Raw genomic sequence first — 14,942 nt, 5'->3', positions numbered from 1 at the left:
AACAAAAATTTCATTTTTGTTGAGATACTCCCAATAGGAAATCGCGTCTAAAGGGGCACAGACCCAGCAGCTTTCCTCATTGGAGCCCTGCAGGTGCTGCAGCTGATTGATAATTATGAAACCACTCCCATTAGATTCACTTTCCCACATGGACACAGACAAACACACAGGGATTTCTTCAGAATAACAAAAGGTACGAATCTGTTATTTCTGTTAAAATCCTTGTAATGTAAATAGATCACCCAGTGGGGAAGGTTTTTTTTTTCCTCAACAAAAGTGGAGTTATGCTTTAAAATAAATGATCTAAAATGTTAACAGAGAATTTTCTTCTTCTTTTGCAGAAACTGGTAGCTCAAATGAAACAGGATCCGCAGGTAAGTGCGTTTTAAGTCACCAATGAAGCCAAAGAAAGTGTACTATAATTTTTTTGTCTTTCAATTTTCACTTTATGCGGCATTATACATAAAAATAACCTGAAAGTCAGTACCAGTCAGTATAAATCAGACACCATGAAAGAAGATGAATTGGTAAGGACGGGATAATTTTCCTTATCACATAATTGGGTGTGTAGAGTATTTCGCATAGGATGTGACTGCTTTATGTATTTACGATGCTAAGCTCTATCCAAGGATGTCAGAACAGGAATGATACACATGCATAAACTGTATTTGGGAACAGTCCTGTTCATTGATTCTAATAAAGTAGCATACCAGTCCGGGGCCTGCTAGTTGTAGCAGTGTGGCCTGTCAAGATAAGTTTAAAATGAGCAAAATAAACACCCATCATGGCAACTAATTATATGTTAAGCCGGACATAGATGATACAATTTTCTTGGAAAGAAAATTTGCTAGATTCCCCCCATCAAAACAGACAGCGTTGATTTTGTTCTCCCAGTGGGTGTAGTGCAGGGTGGGGGGGGGGAGTTGGGTCCCAGCCGGTAGAACACAGTGATTATTGCTAGCGGTTATAGCCACTGGCAATACTCCACCGGCATCCTAAAAATCCCACATGCTGGTTGTACTCAAGTCGATCAATGGATCGACTTGGGTACAATCAGCCTGCCCATACATGGTTTGAATCTCAGACCGTTGCTACTGAACCAACTGAGATTCAAACCATCTATGGCCGGCTTTGGTTTTTTGGTTGGCTTGGACTTGCCAGCTTGTTTTTTTAAAGTGGAGTTCCACTCGTTTGTAAGTTTATTAAAAGTCAGCAGCTACAAAAAATGTATCTGGTGAATTTTAATAAACACACACTCGCCTGTCCCACGGTCCAGCGGTGCAGCCGCCCAAAGCCTCGCTCCACTCCCTTACCCCTCCCTGGCACTGGCATTGCAAGTGTGGGCACCTGGCTGTGACAGCTTGCGGCTTCACAGCTGGGTGCGCACGTCGTGCTGTGCTCTTAGTGGCCAGGCAATCTTTTGGGACCTGTGACGTGCCCCAGAAGAATGCAGAGAGGGAGGGGGAGAGGAGGAGTCGCAGCGAGGCGACGGAAGCAGGAAGTACCTGTCAACTAGGTACCCACTCCCCCCCCCCCCCCAACAAAAAAAAATTGCATGCAAAATGTGTAAGGGGACGAAGAGTGCTTAAAGTGGAAGTTCCACTTTTGGGTGGAATTCCGCTTTAAGGGATTGTTGTTTTTTTTTGTTCCCAGCTTTCAAAATGTATAAGCTTATGAACCTTTTGTATTTTGATTTGTGCATAGTTACATTTATATCTAATGTTTATGTTACAAATCAAATGTAAAGTACATGTAAACACTAAAGCTGGGTTCACACTACTGCCGCTGCGATTTCTTTAATTTTTTCAGTGCAATTATATAGTGCGTCTTCGTTGCATTTTGGATTTGGTTTGTAATGTCTGTGGGGGCCAAAATCGCACTGGAATTACACTAAAATAGCACTGGACCCTATTCCAAAATTGTGCCATGCTGTGCTGCATTGATGTTAACGGGCTCCATTGAAAACCATGTGATTTCCATTGTCATGCTATTTTGTGCCACTCAAGCAAACACTAGTAAGAACCAGGTCTAATGAATGGCATTTTGTTTGTTAAAACTGTGTGTATCATAAACATGCTTAGTTGCATCTCATCGCTGATGTCCTGCAGCCTCTTTGCAGAAACTTCTTTTCTACTTGCACCCCAGCATTGATATTGCATTTGTTGGGGCTGGCCTCCTGATGGTGACAACAATGGACCATGTCTGCCAAATGTGTGTTGATACAGTCCCTTGTGGTCAACAGCAGAAGTGCATGTGACAGGATAACTGTGCAGGAGCGCAGTTGGGACACAGGAAATGACTAAACAAGGACCTTCATGGCAGGACCACCTAGTAAGATTTTGATGAAAGTTGCTCAGTTAAAGAATATGTAAACCCAGCATTTGTTCCTGATCTGTGCCTGTTGTACCATGTACTTGTATGAAGAAGTCTACTGTTCTTTGTATTGCTTCCTTTATGTGAAACCCCTGGTACTCCTGGCAATTTCTGGGCTTTCCTTTTTAAAGCGGACCACACTAGGCATGAGAGCACAGCTTGGTCCATTTTCTAGCTGTGCTGAGAACTCAGCCTGCTGTCCTCCAATGATCAGACATATCCTGACCCTGGCCCCCCCCCCCCGCTCAGCTCCCGTAGCTCTTATGCAGCTGAGAACAGAGGGAATGTGATCAGTTATTAAAAAAAAAAAAGGGGGGGGGATAGGGTTGTGTGTGTGTTTTTTTTTATTTTTTATTTTTTTTTATGTATACACATACACAAATGTTTGCCTTTCATTTCTATTTTAAACTGAATGGATTGTTTTACAAGGTGTGGGTTTACATACACTTTAGGCTTCATGCACACGAGACGCCGATGCAAACTCTGCTGAACACATGTTTTTAAAAGCGGAAACCGGCGTTTAGAAACGCCTGTTTTGCTGTGTTTAGCCACGTTTTACCGCGTTTGCGTCTGCAGAGAATGACATTTTGCAACCCAAATTTGGGGCCCTGTATCTCAGGGCCACTTGGTGCTAGGAACCTCAAATTTGGTGTGCGAACACAGTGGAACTAGCACTACAAGCACCAAGTGGCCCCAAGATATGGGGCCCCAAATTTGGGTCGCAAAATGTCATTCTTTGCTACAGAAAAGTGTTTGACATTTTGCGACCCGAATTTGGGGCCCCATATCTTGGGGCCACTTAGTGCTAGAAACCCCAAATTTGGATATGTTGTCGTGCTAGTTTCTGTGTTATTACACACCAAATTTGGGGTTCCTAGCACCAAGTTGCCCCTAGATATGGGGCCCCAAAGTCGGGTTGCAAAATGTCATTCTCTGCTGCAGTTTACCATCATATTTCAAATAGGGTTCCTTTAAAAACACTTATAAACGCAAACGCGGCACCACCGTTTAGCTGCATTTAGCCACGTTTGGCGTCTGAAACGTGGAAAACTTTTGCGTCTGAACCCATTTTTTTGCTTCTGGAAAAACTAGGTTAAACACAACTAAGCCTAAAAACGCCAAAAAAACGAGAATGTGTACATGGACACATAGGATAACATTGAATGGGTTCAGGGGCAGTTGAAAAAAGTGTCCAACTACCTCTGAACGCGAGTTTAACAGCGTCTCGTGTGCATGAGGCCTAATGCCCCGTACACACGGTCGGACTTTGTTCGGACATTCCGACAACAAAATCCTAGGATTTTTTCCGACGGATGTTGGCTCAAACTTGTCTTGCATACGCACGGTCACACAAAGTTGTCGGAAAATCTGATCGTTTTAAACGCGGTGACGTAAAACATGTACGTCGGGACTATAAACGGGGCAGTGGCCAATATCTTTCATCTCTTTATTTATTCTGAGCATGCGTGGCACTTTGTCCGTCGGATTTGTGTACACACGATCGGAATTTCCGACAACGGATTTTGTTGTCGGAAAATTTTATCTCCTGCTCTCCAACTTTGTGTGTCGGAAAATCCGATGGAAAATGTCCGATGGAGCCCACACACGGTCGGAATTTCCGACAACACGCTCCGATCGGACATTTTCCATCGGAAAATCCGACCGTGTGTACGGGGCATAAAAGAGACTGAAAAACGCTTCTGAATTGCCATTACCATTTTGACTCTTACAATGTTTTAGTGATTTGGATTTACATATATTTATATACAGGGAAAGCCCATGACAGTCATTTAGCAAAGCTGGCTAGACTATTTACTACCACGTTGTGTTATGTTGTCCCATCTCTGACTGAGACTCTTGTGACTATGACTTTGTGACATAAACCACCTGAAATCATGTTCCTTTTTACTTTTGGCAGAATGCAGACTTGAAAAAACAGCTTCATGAACTCCAAGCCAAAATCACATCTCTGAGCGAAAAGCAGGTAAGAATATGTCTGTTGTGATCTGTAATGATAAATTTATCTAAAACTGATTTACGCCTTATTGCAGTGTTTAATATGGGTAAGGCATTGTAGCCTTCTATCCCTTGCAGTTTTTATTTTTATTTTTTTTTAACAGAGTTGCAGTTTTATTTGCTCTTCTATTTCAAAAGCCTTTTATTTCAGTCATGTAGAAATTTGCGTTATGATAAGTGAAAGGTGTTCCTTCAATAAATTGGCATCATTATGAAAAGTGCAAAGTGTTTCTCCAATAATGGGCCGATTTTCAGTGTGACTGAGCAGTCCTTTGTTTGACATAAACACAAAGAGGTTGTTCGTGGCTCACTTCTCTGCTTTGTTCACTATTAAGGAACACATTTAACACCCCCCACCCCTCACGCCACCCCTTCCCTGCATCTTACTGCTCATTCGTATATATATGTCTTTTAAAATGCTTAATTAGTTTCCTCTATGAATAGTGTTGGGCTGTGATCCCTTTACACTCTCTGCTGTTGTAAATAAGAATGGAATAGTCACGTTTCAGAGGACATGTATATAAACTGATCACCAGGGACACTGTCACTTTAACGTTGCTTTCAACACACCTTCCTTAGATCGGCGCTAAAAAAAAGAAATAAATCAGCATTTTATGTAAAAGTTATTGCCCCTTCCCACCAGCCCCTTTTACATTGTAGGCTGGTGTTTGCTTTGATGAGAAGGAGGGATGTAAAGCAACATTTAAGCACATCACACAGGTTACGTTGGTTTTTCTTTTTAACCTTTATTGAAGTGTCACAAAATTACACCTCATCGAAGGTGTTTTTTTTTTTTTTTTTTTATTGCATTAACCAGTGGAAACATGCAGAGAGCTGTGCTGTGGAAAAGTTCAATGTTTCTGCTTTTTACTGCATTGTGGTGGGACTGGAGCCCTAGTGGGGGGGGGGGGGGGGCATGTTGCTCTTGTGCAGAAAGACTGGTCACTGCATATAGTGTGAATGAGCCCTAAAACTGCCGCCTAAGAGTGAAGGCAGCAAGATGCCTTTATTGGCTAGAAGACCCTCTTCTGCGTGTTGACAAGCGAACATGTTGTCCTTGAAGTTGATTTGTTGAAAGCAGAAATGGGCATGCATAAGGATTTGAGCAACTTTAAAGAAGGGCCAAATTGTAATGGCTTGATGACTGGGTCAGAGAAACTCCATAAACTTCAGAAAGTGGTCCAAGGAAAGAGAACCAATGACTGGGTCATGGGCAGCCAAGGCTCATTAATGCATGTGGGAAGCAAAGGCTGACCTGTGCATGCCGATCCAATAAAAAAGCTACTGGAGCTCAAACTGGCAAAAATGTTTAATGGCCTACAATGGGCACTTAAGCATCAGAACTGGACCACGGAGCAATGGAAGAAGGAGGCTTGGCCTGATGAAACACGTTTTATTACATTGTGTGGATCATCTGGTGTGTGTGTACTTCACTTGCCTGGGGAAGAGATGGCACCAGGATGCAGTATGGGAAGAGGGCAAGTGTGATGTGTTGGGCAATGTTCTGCTGAGATACCTTGTGTGTCCTGCCATTCATGTGGATGTTACTTTATATATATTACCTACCTAGACATTGTTGCTGACCAAATACACCCCTTCATGGAAATGGTATTCGCTGATGACAGTGCTCTTTTTAAGTAGGATAATGTATCTGCCACACTGCAAAAATGGTTTGAGGAACACAAGGGGTTTGAGATATAAACTCCAAATTCTCCAGATGTCAATCTAATCGTGCATCTGTGGGACATGCTGGAAAAAACAAGTCTGATCCATGGAGGCCCAACCTCATAACTTATAGGACTTAAAGTGGAGTTCCACCCACATTTTTAAACTTTTTCCCCTTGCGTGCGTGACTACTGCATAATTTATCATTGAGAACTTTTTTCTTTTATTTTTTCCCACCAATATATGTACCTTTATATCGCGGGACAATGCTCAGTTGCCGCTGTTCCTTGACACGGCAAGGTACATAATTTTTCGGCCGGCGGCTGCGTATTGGTTGCTGGCATATGAGTTTAATCAATCACAGACACCAGTGGGCATCCTCTGCCTACCGCATCGCGGTATTTGTGTGCCACGCTTTCTACGATATGCGCATGCATGAGCGCCATACCCTGGAAGAAGCAACGAATGGGCTTTGGGTGCCCACACTCGAGATGGGATTGGGCTCACAGGGCAGACCTAAGTATGTATTTTAACCAGAGAAAGACTACCAAAACCTACAGTTAGTACTCATCCTGATTTTATATATGTGTAGGTGTTTTAAAAACATGGGTGTTTAAAAAAAGAACAGCCTGAACTCTGCTTTAAAGTGGAAGTCCATGCTAAAAATCCCTGCATCTATAGCCACCAGCATTCTAACACTAACCTATCTAGCCCTGAAAAGAAAAAAAATCAGTATACATACATTTTCTGCAGGCGATCCGACCCGATCTCCAGCGTCGGAAGCTCTGAACCCACACTGAGCTGTCAGCCGCGGCTTCGCTGTGTAGGCGGGTGCAGAGGACACGTCCGTCAATGGAAGCCCCATAGTATGTCTATGGGTGACGCGACTTCCCATTCATTTCACAGCCGTTGTCGGCCATGCCCTCTGCAGAGCTTCTGCTGCTGGATATCAGGTTGGATCGACTGCAGAAAAAGGTATGTATATTGATTTTTTTTTTTCTTTTCAGGGCTAGATAGGTTAGTGTTAGAATGTCAGAAAGGGAAAACACAGGAAGCGCCACCTGAGTGTAGTATTAAAGTACAATTTAAGGCAAGTATCCATGCAGGGAAGTGACGTCACTGGAAGTGGAGGGGCATTGGGGAGAGAGAACGTGCTGGATAGGCAGAATGGAGCCTGCCCATTCTGCCTATCCAGCATGGTTTCTCTCCCTGATGCCCCTCCGCTTCTGATGATGTCACTTCCCCGCATTCCACGCTGGTTCCGACTGACATCCTGGGGGCCACAGGACCAGCAGCGAATCCCCTGACATCTCTACAACGTGTGGATACTTGCCTTGGACGCCACGAAGGGATACCACATACAGATGAGCTTGTTTTTAACCTTTATCCTGTGAGTGTCATTGCTTACCTTGCCATTAAATTGTACTTTAATACTACACCATGGTGGTGCTTCCTTTGTTTTCCCTTTCTCTCATCCTGTTTACAGAGCAGGCTTTCTCTGAGGACAGCTGCCGCCATTGACCATAGTGTATTGAACCCTAATGGACTTATGGACTTACAATGATTTTATGTTTTATTTGCCTACTTACCTGTTAGCAGTCACATTATCTTTATGCTTAGTTATTTTTTTCACTAGTGTTAGAATGTTGGTGGCTATAGATGCAGGGATTTTAGTTTTAGCCTGGACTTCCACTTTAAGGATCTGCTACTGACAGCTTGGTACCAGGAACCGCAGCACCCCTTCAGAAATCTAGTAGGGCCTTGCCACGATGGGTTAGGGATGTTTTTGACAGCAGAAGGAGTGGTTGGCCATGAAGTTATAACTGATCGGTGAACAGGAATTCAGACACTAGATTCCAAATTCATTGAAAATACTTCACAAACTTTTATGCCAGAAGCAAAGCACAATCTGTCATGTAGAACATTGCCTGAGTCCTCAAGGATATGCTTATATGTACGATTTGGGGTGTGTGTGTGTGTGTGTAATCAAGTTTAAACTAAATCTTCTGGAATATAGATATGTCTACCAGTGGTGATCTCCTCCTTTTTAAATATTCTAGTTACTTGGCTGCCTCTTTGCCCTTCTGGCTTCAGTACCTTTTTAAACCACTGACCCGAAACAAGCATGCAATCTCTGGAAGTCTGACCTGGTTCAGGAGTCCTTAGCTGCATACTTAGTGCAGGTTAATAAGTCATAATGAAGCAAATGAATCTGCTTGACGACTACCAATCCTGTAAACATAACAGAAATGACAATTTACTTACAAGTGAGGGAAATCTCCTTTTTAGGTAGTGTCCCCATTTTTAATCTATGCCCCATTCAAAATTCTTGTAGTGACTACTCTAAATCTTAGATTTTTTTTCCCTCGCTTTTAGTCTTGGTTACCAGGACACATAAAGTGGATCTCCTCCATGGGGACACAGACAGCAGTGAACATCTGACAGAAGTTTTAAAACGGGGAAAAAAATTAGATTTTTGTTTTTAGCTGTGTTCACATCTGTATGCATTTCCACATGTGTACCTGGTATGCTTGAAAAACAACAATCCTGGCTCTGACAGGACTTCCCCCTCTGCTCCTGTACAGTGGGGAGCAAGTGCACTGCACTACATCACCAAACTTTATAGCAGCCCAAAAAAATATTTATTTATTTTTTTTAATCATATTTATTTTCATGTAAGCTATACACTTTTACTTCAATTGTTAGGTTTGCTGATGATAAGTCTGAACTTTTTAAAATGGGTTTAATGTAACTTTAAGAAGTAAAAACAGCCACCCAATGGTCTTACACAAGAAGCATTTACAAATGTGTTTTATAGAATTTTTTATTTGTTTCAGCTTCGAAAAAAAAAATGGACTTCTTTCTTCTTTCCTTCAGTGTAATGAAAGTAACCTGTGTCTTGTGAGCTGCTATGTGAACACTTAAAGTGTTACTAAACCCCCAACAGTAAAATCAGTCTGTATATGCCGTAAAGCATGCTTGTTATACTCACTGTGGAACCTAATTAATCCTCCCCATTGTGTAAAAAGGCTGCTTGATCCTGTCTCCTCTGATCCTCCCCTCCTTCCACTGCCCCCAGATAATTTCCTGATAACACGAGTCTATGGAGTCATGCTGCACATGCTCAGTTTGGTGTGTATTGCTAGAGGTTTTTTTTTTTTTTTTCTTGGGAGAGTGCATGTGATCAGCACAGGGCCAATCAGCACTGTCCAGACAGAGGGTCTGGAGTCTTGCATTCTTAAAGGACAGTCAGAAAACTCCTCCTACAAGCTTTAACCAGTGCTCGGCTGGACACTGATAGACGTCACAGGACTGCTAAATACTGCTGATGAGAAAAGGTATTTAGCTGTTCATATTTACTAAAATAATGGCATTTACATGTTCTGTGTACTGTAGGAGACCAGATATAGTGATAGCAGGGTCCTGGGTTTAGTAACACTTTAAAGAGGAACTGCAATCTGCTCACATAATTTGTAATAAAAACATCTTTGCTATTCTGAAGCTTCCCTCCAACCACTTTGCATATTATATATATATATATATATATATATATATATATATACTGTGATTCTGTACTTGCCAAATATGCTGCAGAAATCTCCCTCCACTGAGTCTGGCTGCAGCCATTTTAACTGTGGGCAGCTGATGCTGCTGCCTGTTCACTTCCTGGATTTACACAGACACACACCTCCAGGTCTGCAGCTCTCATTGGCCCTCTTATGACTCACTCCCTTCCTGGAGAGAGAGAGAGAGAGAGAGAGACTGCTTTAATACAGCTGCTGCTACCCTAACACACTCTCCTATACATGTGCTTAAAACAATATAGAATATAATGGTGTAGTGCTCCTTCCTATGTGTTCTCAGATCTTTCTTTTTAAAGGGCACTTTTTATTTTTATTTATTTTTTGGATAAGCGCTACACCATCATATTCTGTATAATACCTTCATTGTGCTCCTGTGCTTGGCTGGAGCACAGGTTAGGCAGATGGGTCAGGCAATGTCTGTTAGTATGGCCGGCAAGAAGGCCTAGTAGACATAAAGCAAATATTAGCAACTTGACAGTTCTCCTGATGAAGGAAGGACTGCTACCTCTGATACATATTAGCGCTCTATAGTACAGTAGACTTTTGTTTACCTTTTCTGCTGCACTTGTTCATTAGGGCTGCCGGTTCACACCAGAATGTGATGTGGGAAATTCACATTCCGTGTGCGTTTCCCACACTGCCTTTGTGATCTGCTGCGGGTGCTGCATCAATGGCACCCCAAATACAGATCACAAATGCAGTGTGTTTGCGGGCACCACACCATGCCCCTGTACCATGCAACTTTCTGCAGCGTGTTTTTTCAAAAGTAGTGCGTTTTTAGCTCATTTAAATGAATGGGCTGTAAAATTTCACTGCAGGGGAAATGCGCAGGAATGTGAGATTCTAGTGTGAACTGGCCCTTACTCTAATCCTTTTTTGCTCACTTTATATAAGGATTTTATACACTCTATTATTTTAAATTAGACGGCCGCACAAGGAAGGGTCTTACACAGAGTGTTCAAAAATGTGGTTTCAATTTTTTTTTCAGCTTTTAAAAGAAAAGTTGACACATTCTTATTCTCGCAAGGCTGGTTTAGTTAGCTCTACCACATTAAACAAAGTTCAATAACGTTGTGCAAAGCTTTAATTCGGGAACGTTTAACTTGTCAGCAGAGGTGATGAGGTGGGGAGGGTTTGGGTAGTCCTCCTCATAGTACCAGATGGAATGAAAAGATTTTTAATACCTCACAAGTGCTGTATATCAAAGTTTTGTTCCTGCCACTGTTTGTGTGTTTTATTGTCTGAGGATTTTATCTAACAGATTGCTACAAAGTGGGACTTTGAAATGACAAATGTAATGAAGAAATGCTGAATCAAGCTTTTGGGGTTTCTGTTGTGTGTAAATTTTGCCTCTTTTCCCCATACCAAACTTGACGTACGACTTCATCCATTCAGCTCCCCTGCTGCTGTGATATCAAATGGAAATTCAGCATTTTTTGTTGTGTTACTTTTTTTTTTTCCATTTCCACTTTTTAAAATTCATAAGTAGCCCAGCATTTGTGAATTTAATAATGAATAATAAGGCAACGTTCACAGCAATGCTTAACTTCTCCAGGGCAATATCCCCTGAATGTAGTGCACTGTGTTGCAGCGCTGGACCTCTTCTGGGTGGAGTGACATTGCATCATTTAATCTACTTGCTGTGAACCAAAAGCATCATGGACACAACTCCTGGGGGTGTGTCATAATGGCGCCCTGCGCTCGTAGTACAATACTGAGAATAGTGCCGATCGTACATCAGCATGGCTCTTTAAATCGTTGTGGATTATTCAATGCTCAGGGAAGAAATGACGAGGACTCCGGTGTATCAAGTGACCCACCAGAGGTGAAGGAGTGAGGCTGGAATTGCATTTTTTGTGCATCTGTCATGGGATGAAATACAGATAATACTGCAGCTGCTGAGCGCTTTCTGAAAATGCCATTTGCCTAGATGTGCCTTTGACCTGGAACAACTATGCAGATAAAGTAATCGGGCATTATTTACATACTTGCCCATTATAAATGACCTCTATGTTTCAGCTAAGGCTGCTATTAGCGTATCACATTCATTATTTTTACAGCCTCAATATGCAAATACATTGGACTTAACTGTTACAAGAGAGGACAGACAGTGTGTGTGTGTGTGTGTGTGTAATATTAATAAAAAAAAAAATATATATATATATATATATATATATATATATATATATATATATATATTATATATACACATACTCCTTTGTTGTTTTGGCTGTGTGTTTTGGGTCATTGTTATCCCTCTGAGAGTGCTCCCAATCCAGCTCAATACCTCTATAGAAGACACCTGGGAACCAGAAATCTTGCTGATTGTTAGGGGGTCAAATACTTATTTCACTCATTAAAATGCAAATCAATTTATAACTTTTTTGAAATGCGTTTTTCTGGATATTTTTATTCTGTCTCTCACTGCTAAAATAAACCTACCATTAAAATTATAGACTGATAATTTCTTTGTCAGTGGGCAAACATACAAAATCAGCAGGGGATCAAAATTTTTTCCCCTCACTGTATGTTTCAGCTAAGGCTACTATTAGTGTATCGCATCAATTATTTTTACAACTTCAAAATTCAAATACATTGGAATTTATTGTTACAAGAGAGGACAGACCTACTATGTGTGTGTGTGTGTGTGTGTGTGTGTGGTGTGTGTATATATATATGTGTGTGTGTATGTATGTATGTATATGTATATGTATATGTATATATATATATATATATATATATATATATATATATATATATATTATATATATATATATATATATATATATATATATATATATATAACCCAAGAGGTTGACATGTTAGTGTTGTTCTCTTATGACAGGTTTCAAGGCAACCTACCCAGCATCCTCACCTTTTAAATAAACTTTTGGTAGGTTGTATTCATCTACTCAGTTGTTTTTTTTTTTTTTTTTTTTTAAAGGGCAGTTTTAGGCAAGCAATTGAAATTTGTTCCAAAGTTTCCAGTGATCACTAAACCAATAAAGAAAAACTTTCCTGAAAGAAACAGAGACTTATTTTGCTAATTATAGTTGTCTGGTATTCTGCCTTTTAATAGGTAACTCAGAACAAGTTTTACATTTTATCCCAAACTGCCTGATCTGAGTACTAATTACAGCCCAGTAGTGCTTTTTTAGTGTCCCGGGTCTAACTGCTATGAACAGTAAAAAGTGGTCCCCTAAGGCTCGGTTCACACTACCGCGACTTGGATCCGACTTGTAAGCCCTCAAGTCGCCCCAAGTCGCCCCAGAAAGAGATTCACATTACAGTGCATGGGAGCGTCTTAATAGACACTACTGAAGTCGCTCCGACTTCAGAGCGTACTCCCTGTACTACTTGGATCCGACTTTGATCCGACTTCAGCCTATTGACTATCATTGAAGTCGGATCGGCCGTCTCGCATGATCCGACTTCGGCATGCGACTTGTGCTCAAATGATCTTGAGGGGAACTCCGCGCCAAATTTTAAATAAAAATCCGGCATGGGTTCCCCCTCAGGGGCATACCAGGCCCTTGGGTCTGGTATGGACCTTGAGGAGAACCCCCTACGCCGAAAAAACGGCGTGGGGGGTCCCCCCCAATCCATACCAGACCCTTATCCAAGCACGCAGCCCGGCCGGACAGGAATGGGGGTGGGGACGAGCGAGCGCCCCCCCCCCCCCCTCCTGAACCGTACCAGGCCGCATGCCCTCAACATGGGGGTTTGGTGCCTTGGGGGAGGGGGGCGCGCTGCGGCCCCCCCACCCAAAGCACCTTGTCCCCATGTTGATGAGGACAAGGGCCTCTTCCCGACAACCCTGGCCGTTGGTTGTCGGGGTCTGCGGGCGGGGGGCTTATCGGAATCTGGGAGCCCCCTTTAATAAGGGGGCCCCCAGATCCCGGCCCCCCACCCTATGTGAATAGGTATGGGGTACATGGTACCCCTACCCATTCACCTAGGAAAAAAGCGTCAATAAAAAACACAGTACACAGGTATTTAAAATAATTTATTAGGCAGCTCCGGATCTTCTTCCGACTCCGGGGGTCTCTCCGGCGTCTTCTCCCGGTGTCCGCATCTTCTGCCGGCTCCACCGCTATCTTCTGGCGCTCTTTTGCCAGCGGTGGTCCGGACCTCTGGATCATCTTCTTCCCTCTTCTCTTCAGAGATGTTGACACGACGCTCTCCCCAGCCAGAATGGTTTCTGTGCGCTCTGCAAGGGACTTATATAGGCCGTGACCCCGCCCCCTTATGCCGTCACAGTCCCTGGGCATGCTGGGTCTGTGACGTTTTAGGAGGCGTGGTCACCGGGTGATGACCACGCCCCCTTATGACGGCACAGCCCCAGCATGCCCTGGGACAGTGACCTCATAAGGGGGCGGGGTCACCGCCTATATAAGTCCGTTGCGGAGCGTTCAGAGACCATTCCAGCTGGAGAGAGCGTCGTGTCAACATCTTTGGAAGAAAAGAAGAAGGCAGAAGTCCGGACCACCGCTAGCAATTGAGCTGCAGAAGATAGCGGAGGAGCTGGCAGAAGATGCGGACACCGGGAGGAGACGGCGGAGAGACCCCCGAAGTCGGAAGAGGACCCCCGAAGTCGGAAGAAGATCCCGGAGCTGCCTAATAAATTATTTTAAAAAACCTGTGTACTGTTTGTTTTATTGACGCTTTTTTCCCCTAGTGAATGGGTAGGGGTACCATGTACCCCATACTCATTCACATAGGGTGGGGGGCCGGGATCTGGGGGCCCCCTTATTAAAGGGGGCTCCCAGATTCCGATAAGCCCCCCGCCCGCAGACCCCGACAACCAACGGCCAGGGTTGTCGGGAAGAGGCCCTTGTCCTCATCAACATGGGGACAAGGTGCTTTGGGGTGGGGGGGGGCCGCAGCGCGCCCCCTCCCCCAAGGCACCAACCCCCCCATGTTGAGGGCATGCGGCCTGGTACGGCTCAGGAGGGGGGGGGGCGCTCGCTCGTCCCCACCCCCATTCCTGTCCGGCCGGGCTGCGTGCTCGGATAAGGTCTGGTATGGATTGGGGGGACCCCCCACTCCGTCCTTTCGGCGTAGGGGGGTTCCCCTCAAGATCCATACCGGACCCAAGGGCCTGGTATGCCCTGGGGGGGGGGAACCCATGCCGGATTTTTATTTAAAATTTGGCGCGGAGTTCCCCCTAAAGATTCATACCAAACACAGTGGCGGGGATCCAAGTCGGATCCCCGTTCATTGAAAGTCGGATCCACAAGTCGTGTTGAAGTCGGGTTAAAGTCGCGTTGCAAAAGTCGCGTTGAAGTCGTGTTGCCCCTGTGT

The 14,942-nt window shown here is 43.6% G+C and overlaps 1 protein-coding gene across 8 annotated transcripts in view; it reads left to right on the top strand.

The window, feature by feature from the left end:
• The window catches only part of PHF21A (PHD finger protein 21A), a 213,077-nt gene that overhangs the window by 94,183 nt on the left and 103,952 nt on the right, over nucleotides 1-14,942 (top strand). For all 8 annotated transcript variants that reach the window (XM_073604273.1, XM_073604272.1, XM_073604271.1 and 5 more), the window contains exons 3-4: nucleotides 342-374; nucleotides 4,292-4,357. In XM_073604273.1, the coding sequence (XP_073460374.1) occupies nucleotides 342-374; nucleotides 4,292-4,357 (99 nt within the window). The remainder of the gene's footprint in view (nucleotides 1-341; nucleotides 375-4,291; nucleotides 4,358-14,942) is intronic.

This window comes from Aquarana catesbeiana, linkage group LG11 (assembly GCF_042186555.1).
Source record: "Aquarana catesbeiana isolate 2022-GZ linkage group LG11, ASM4218655v1, whole genome shotgun sequence".
Taxonomy (NCBI): domain Eukaryota; kingdom Metazoa; phylum Chordata; class Amphibia; order Anura; family Ranidae; genus Aquarana; species Aquarana catesbeiana.
Note: the sequence above shows the minus strand (reverse complement) of the source record. Positions and strands in the feature narration are given on the sequence as shown.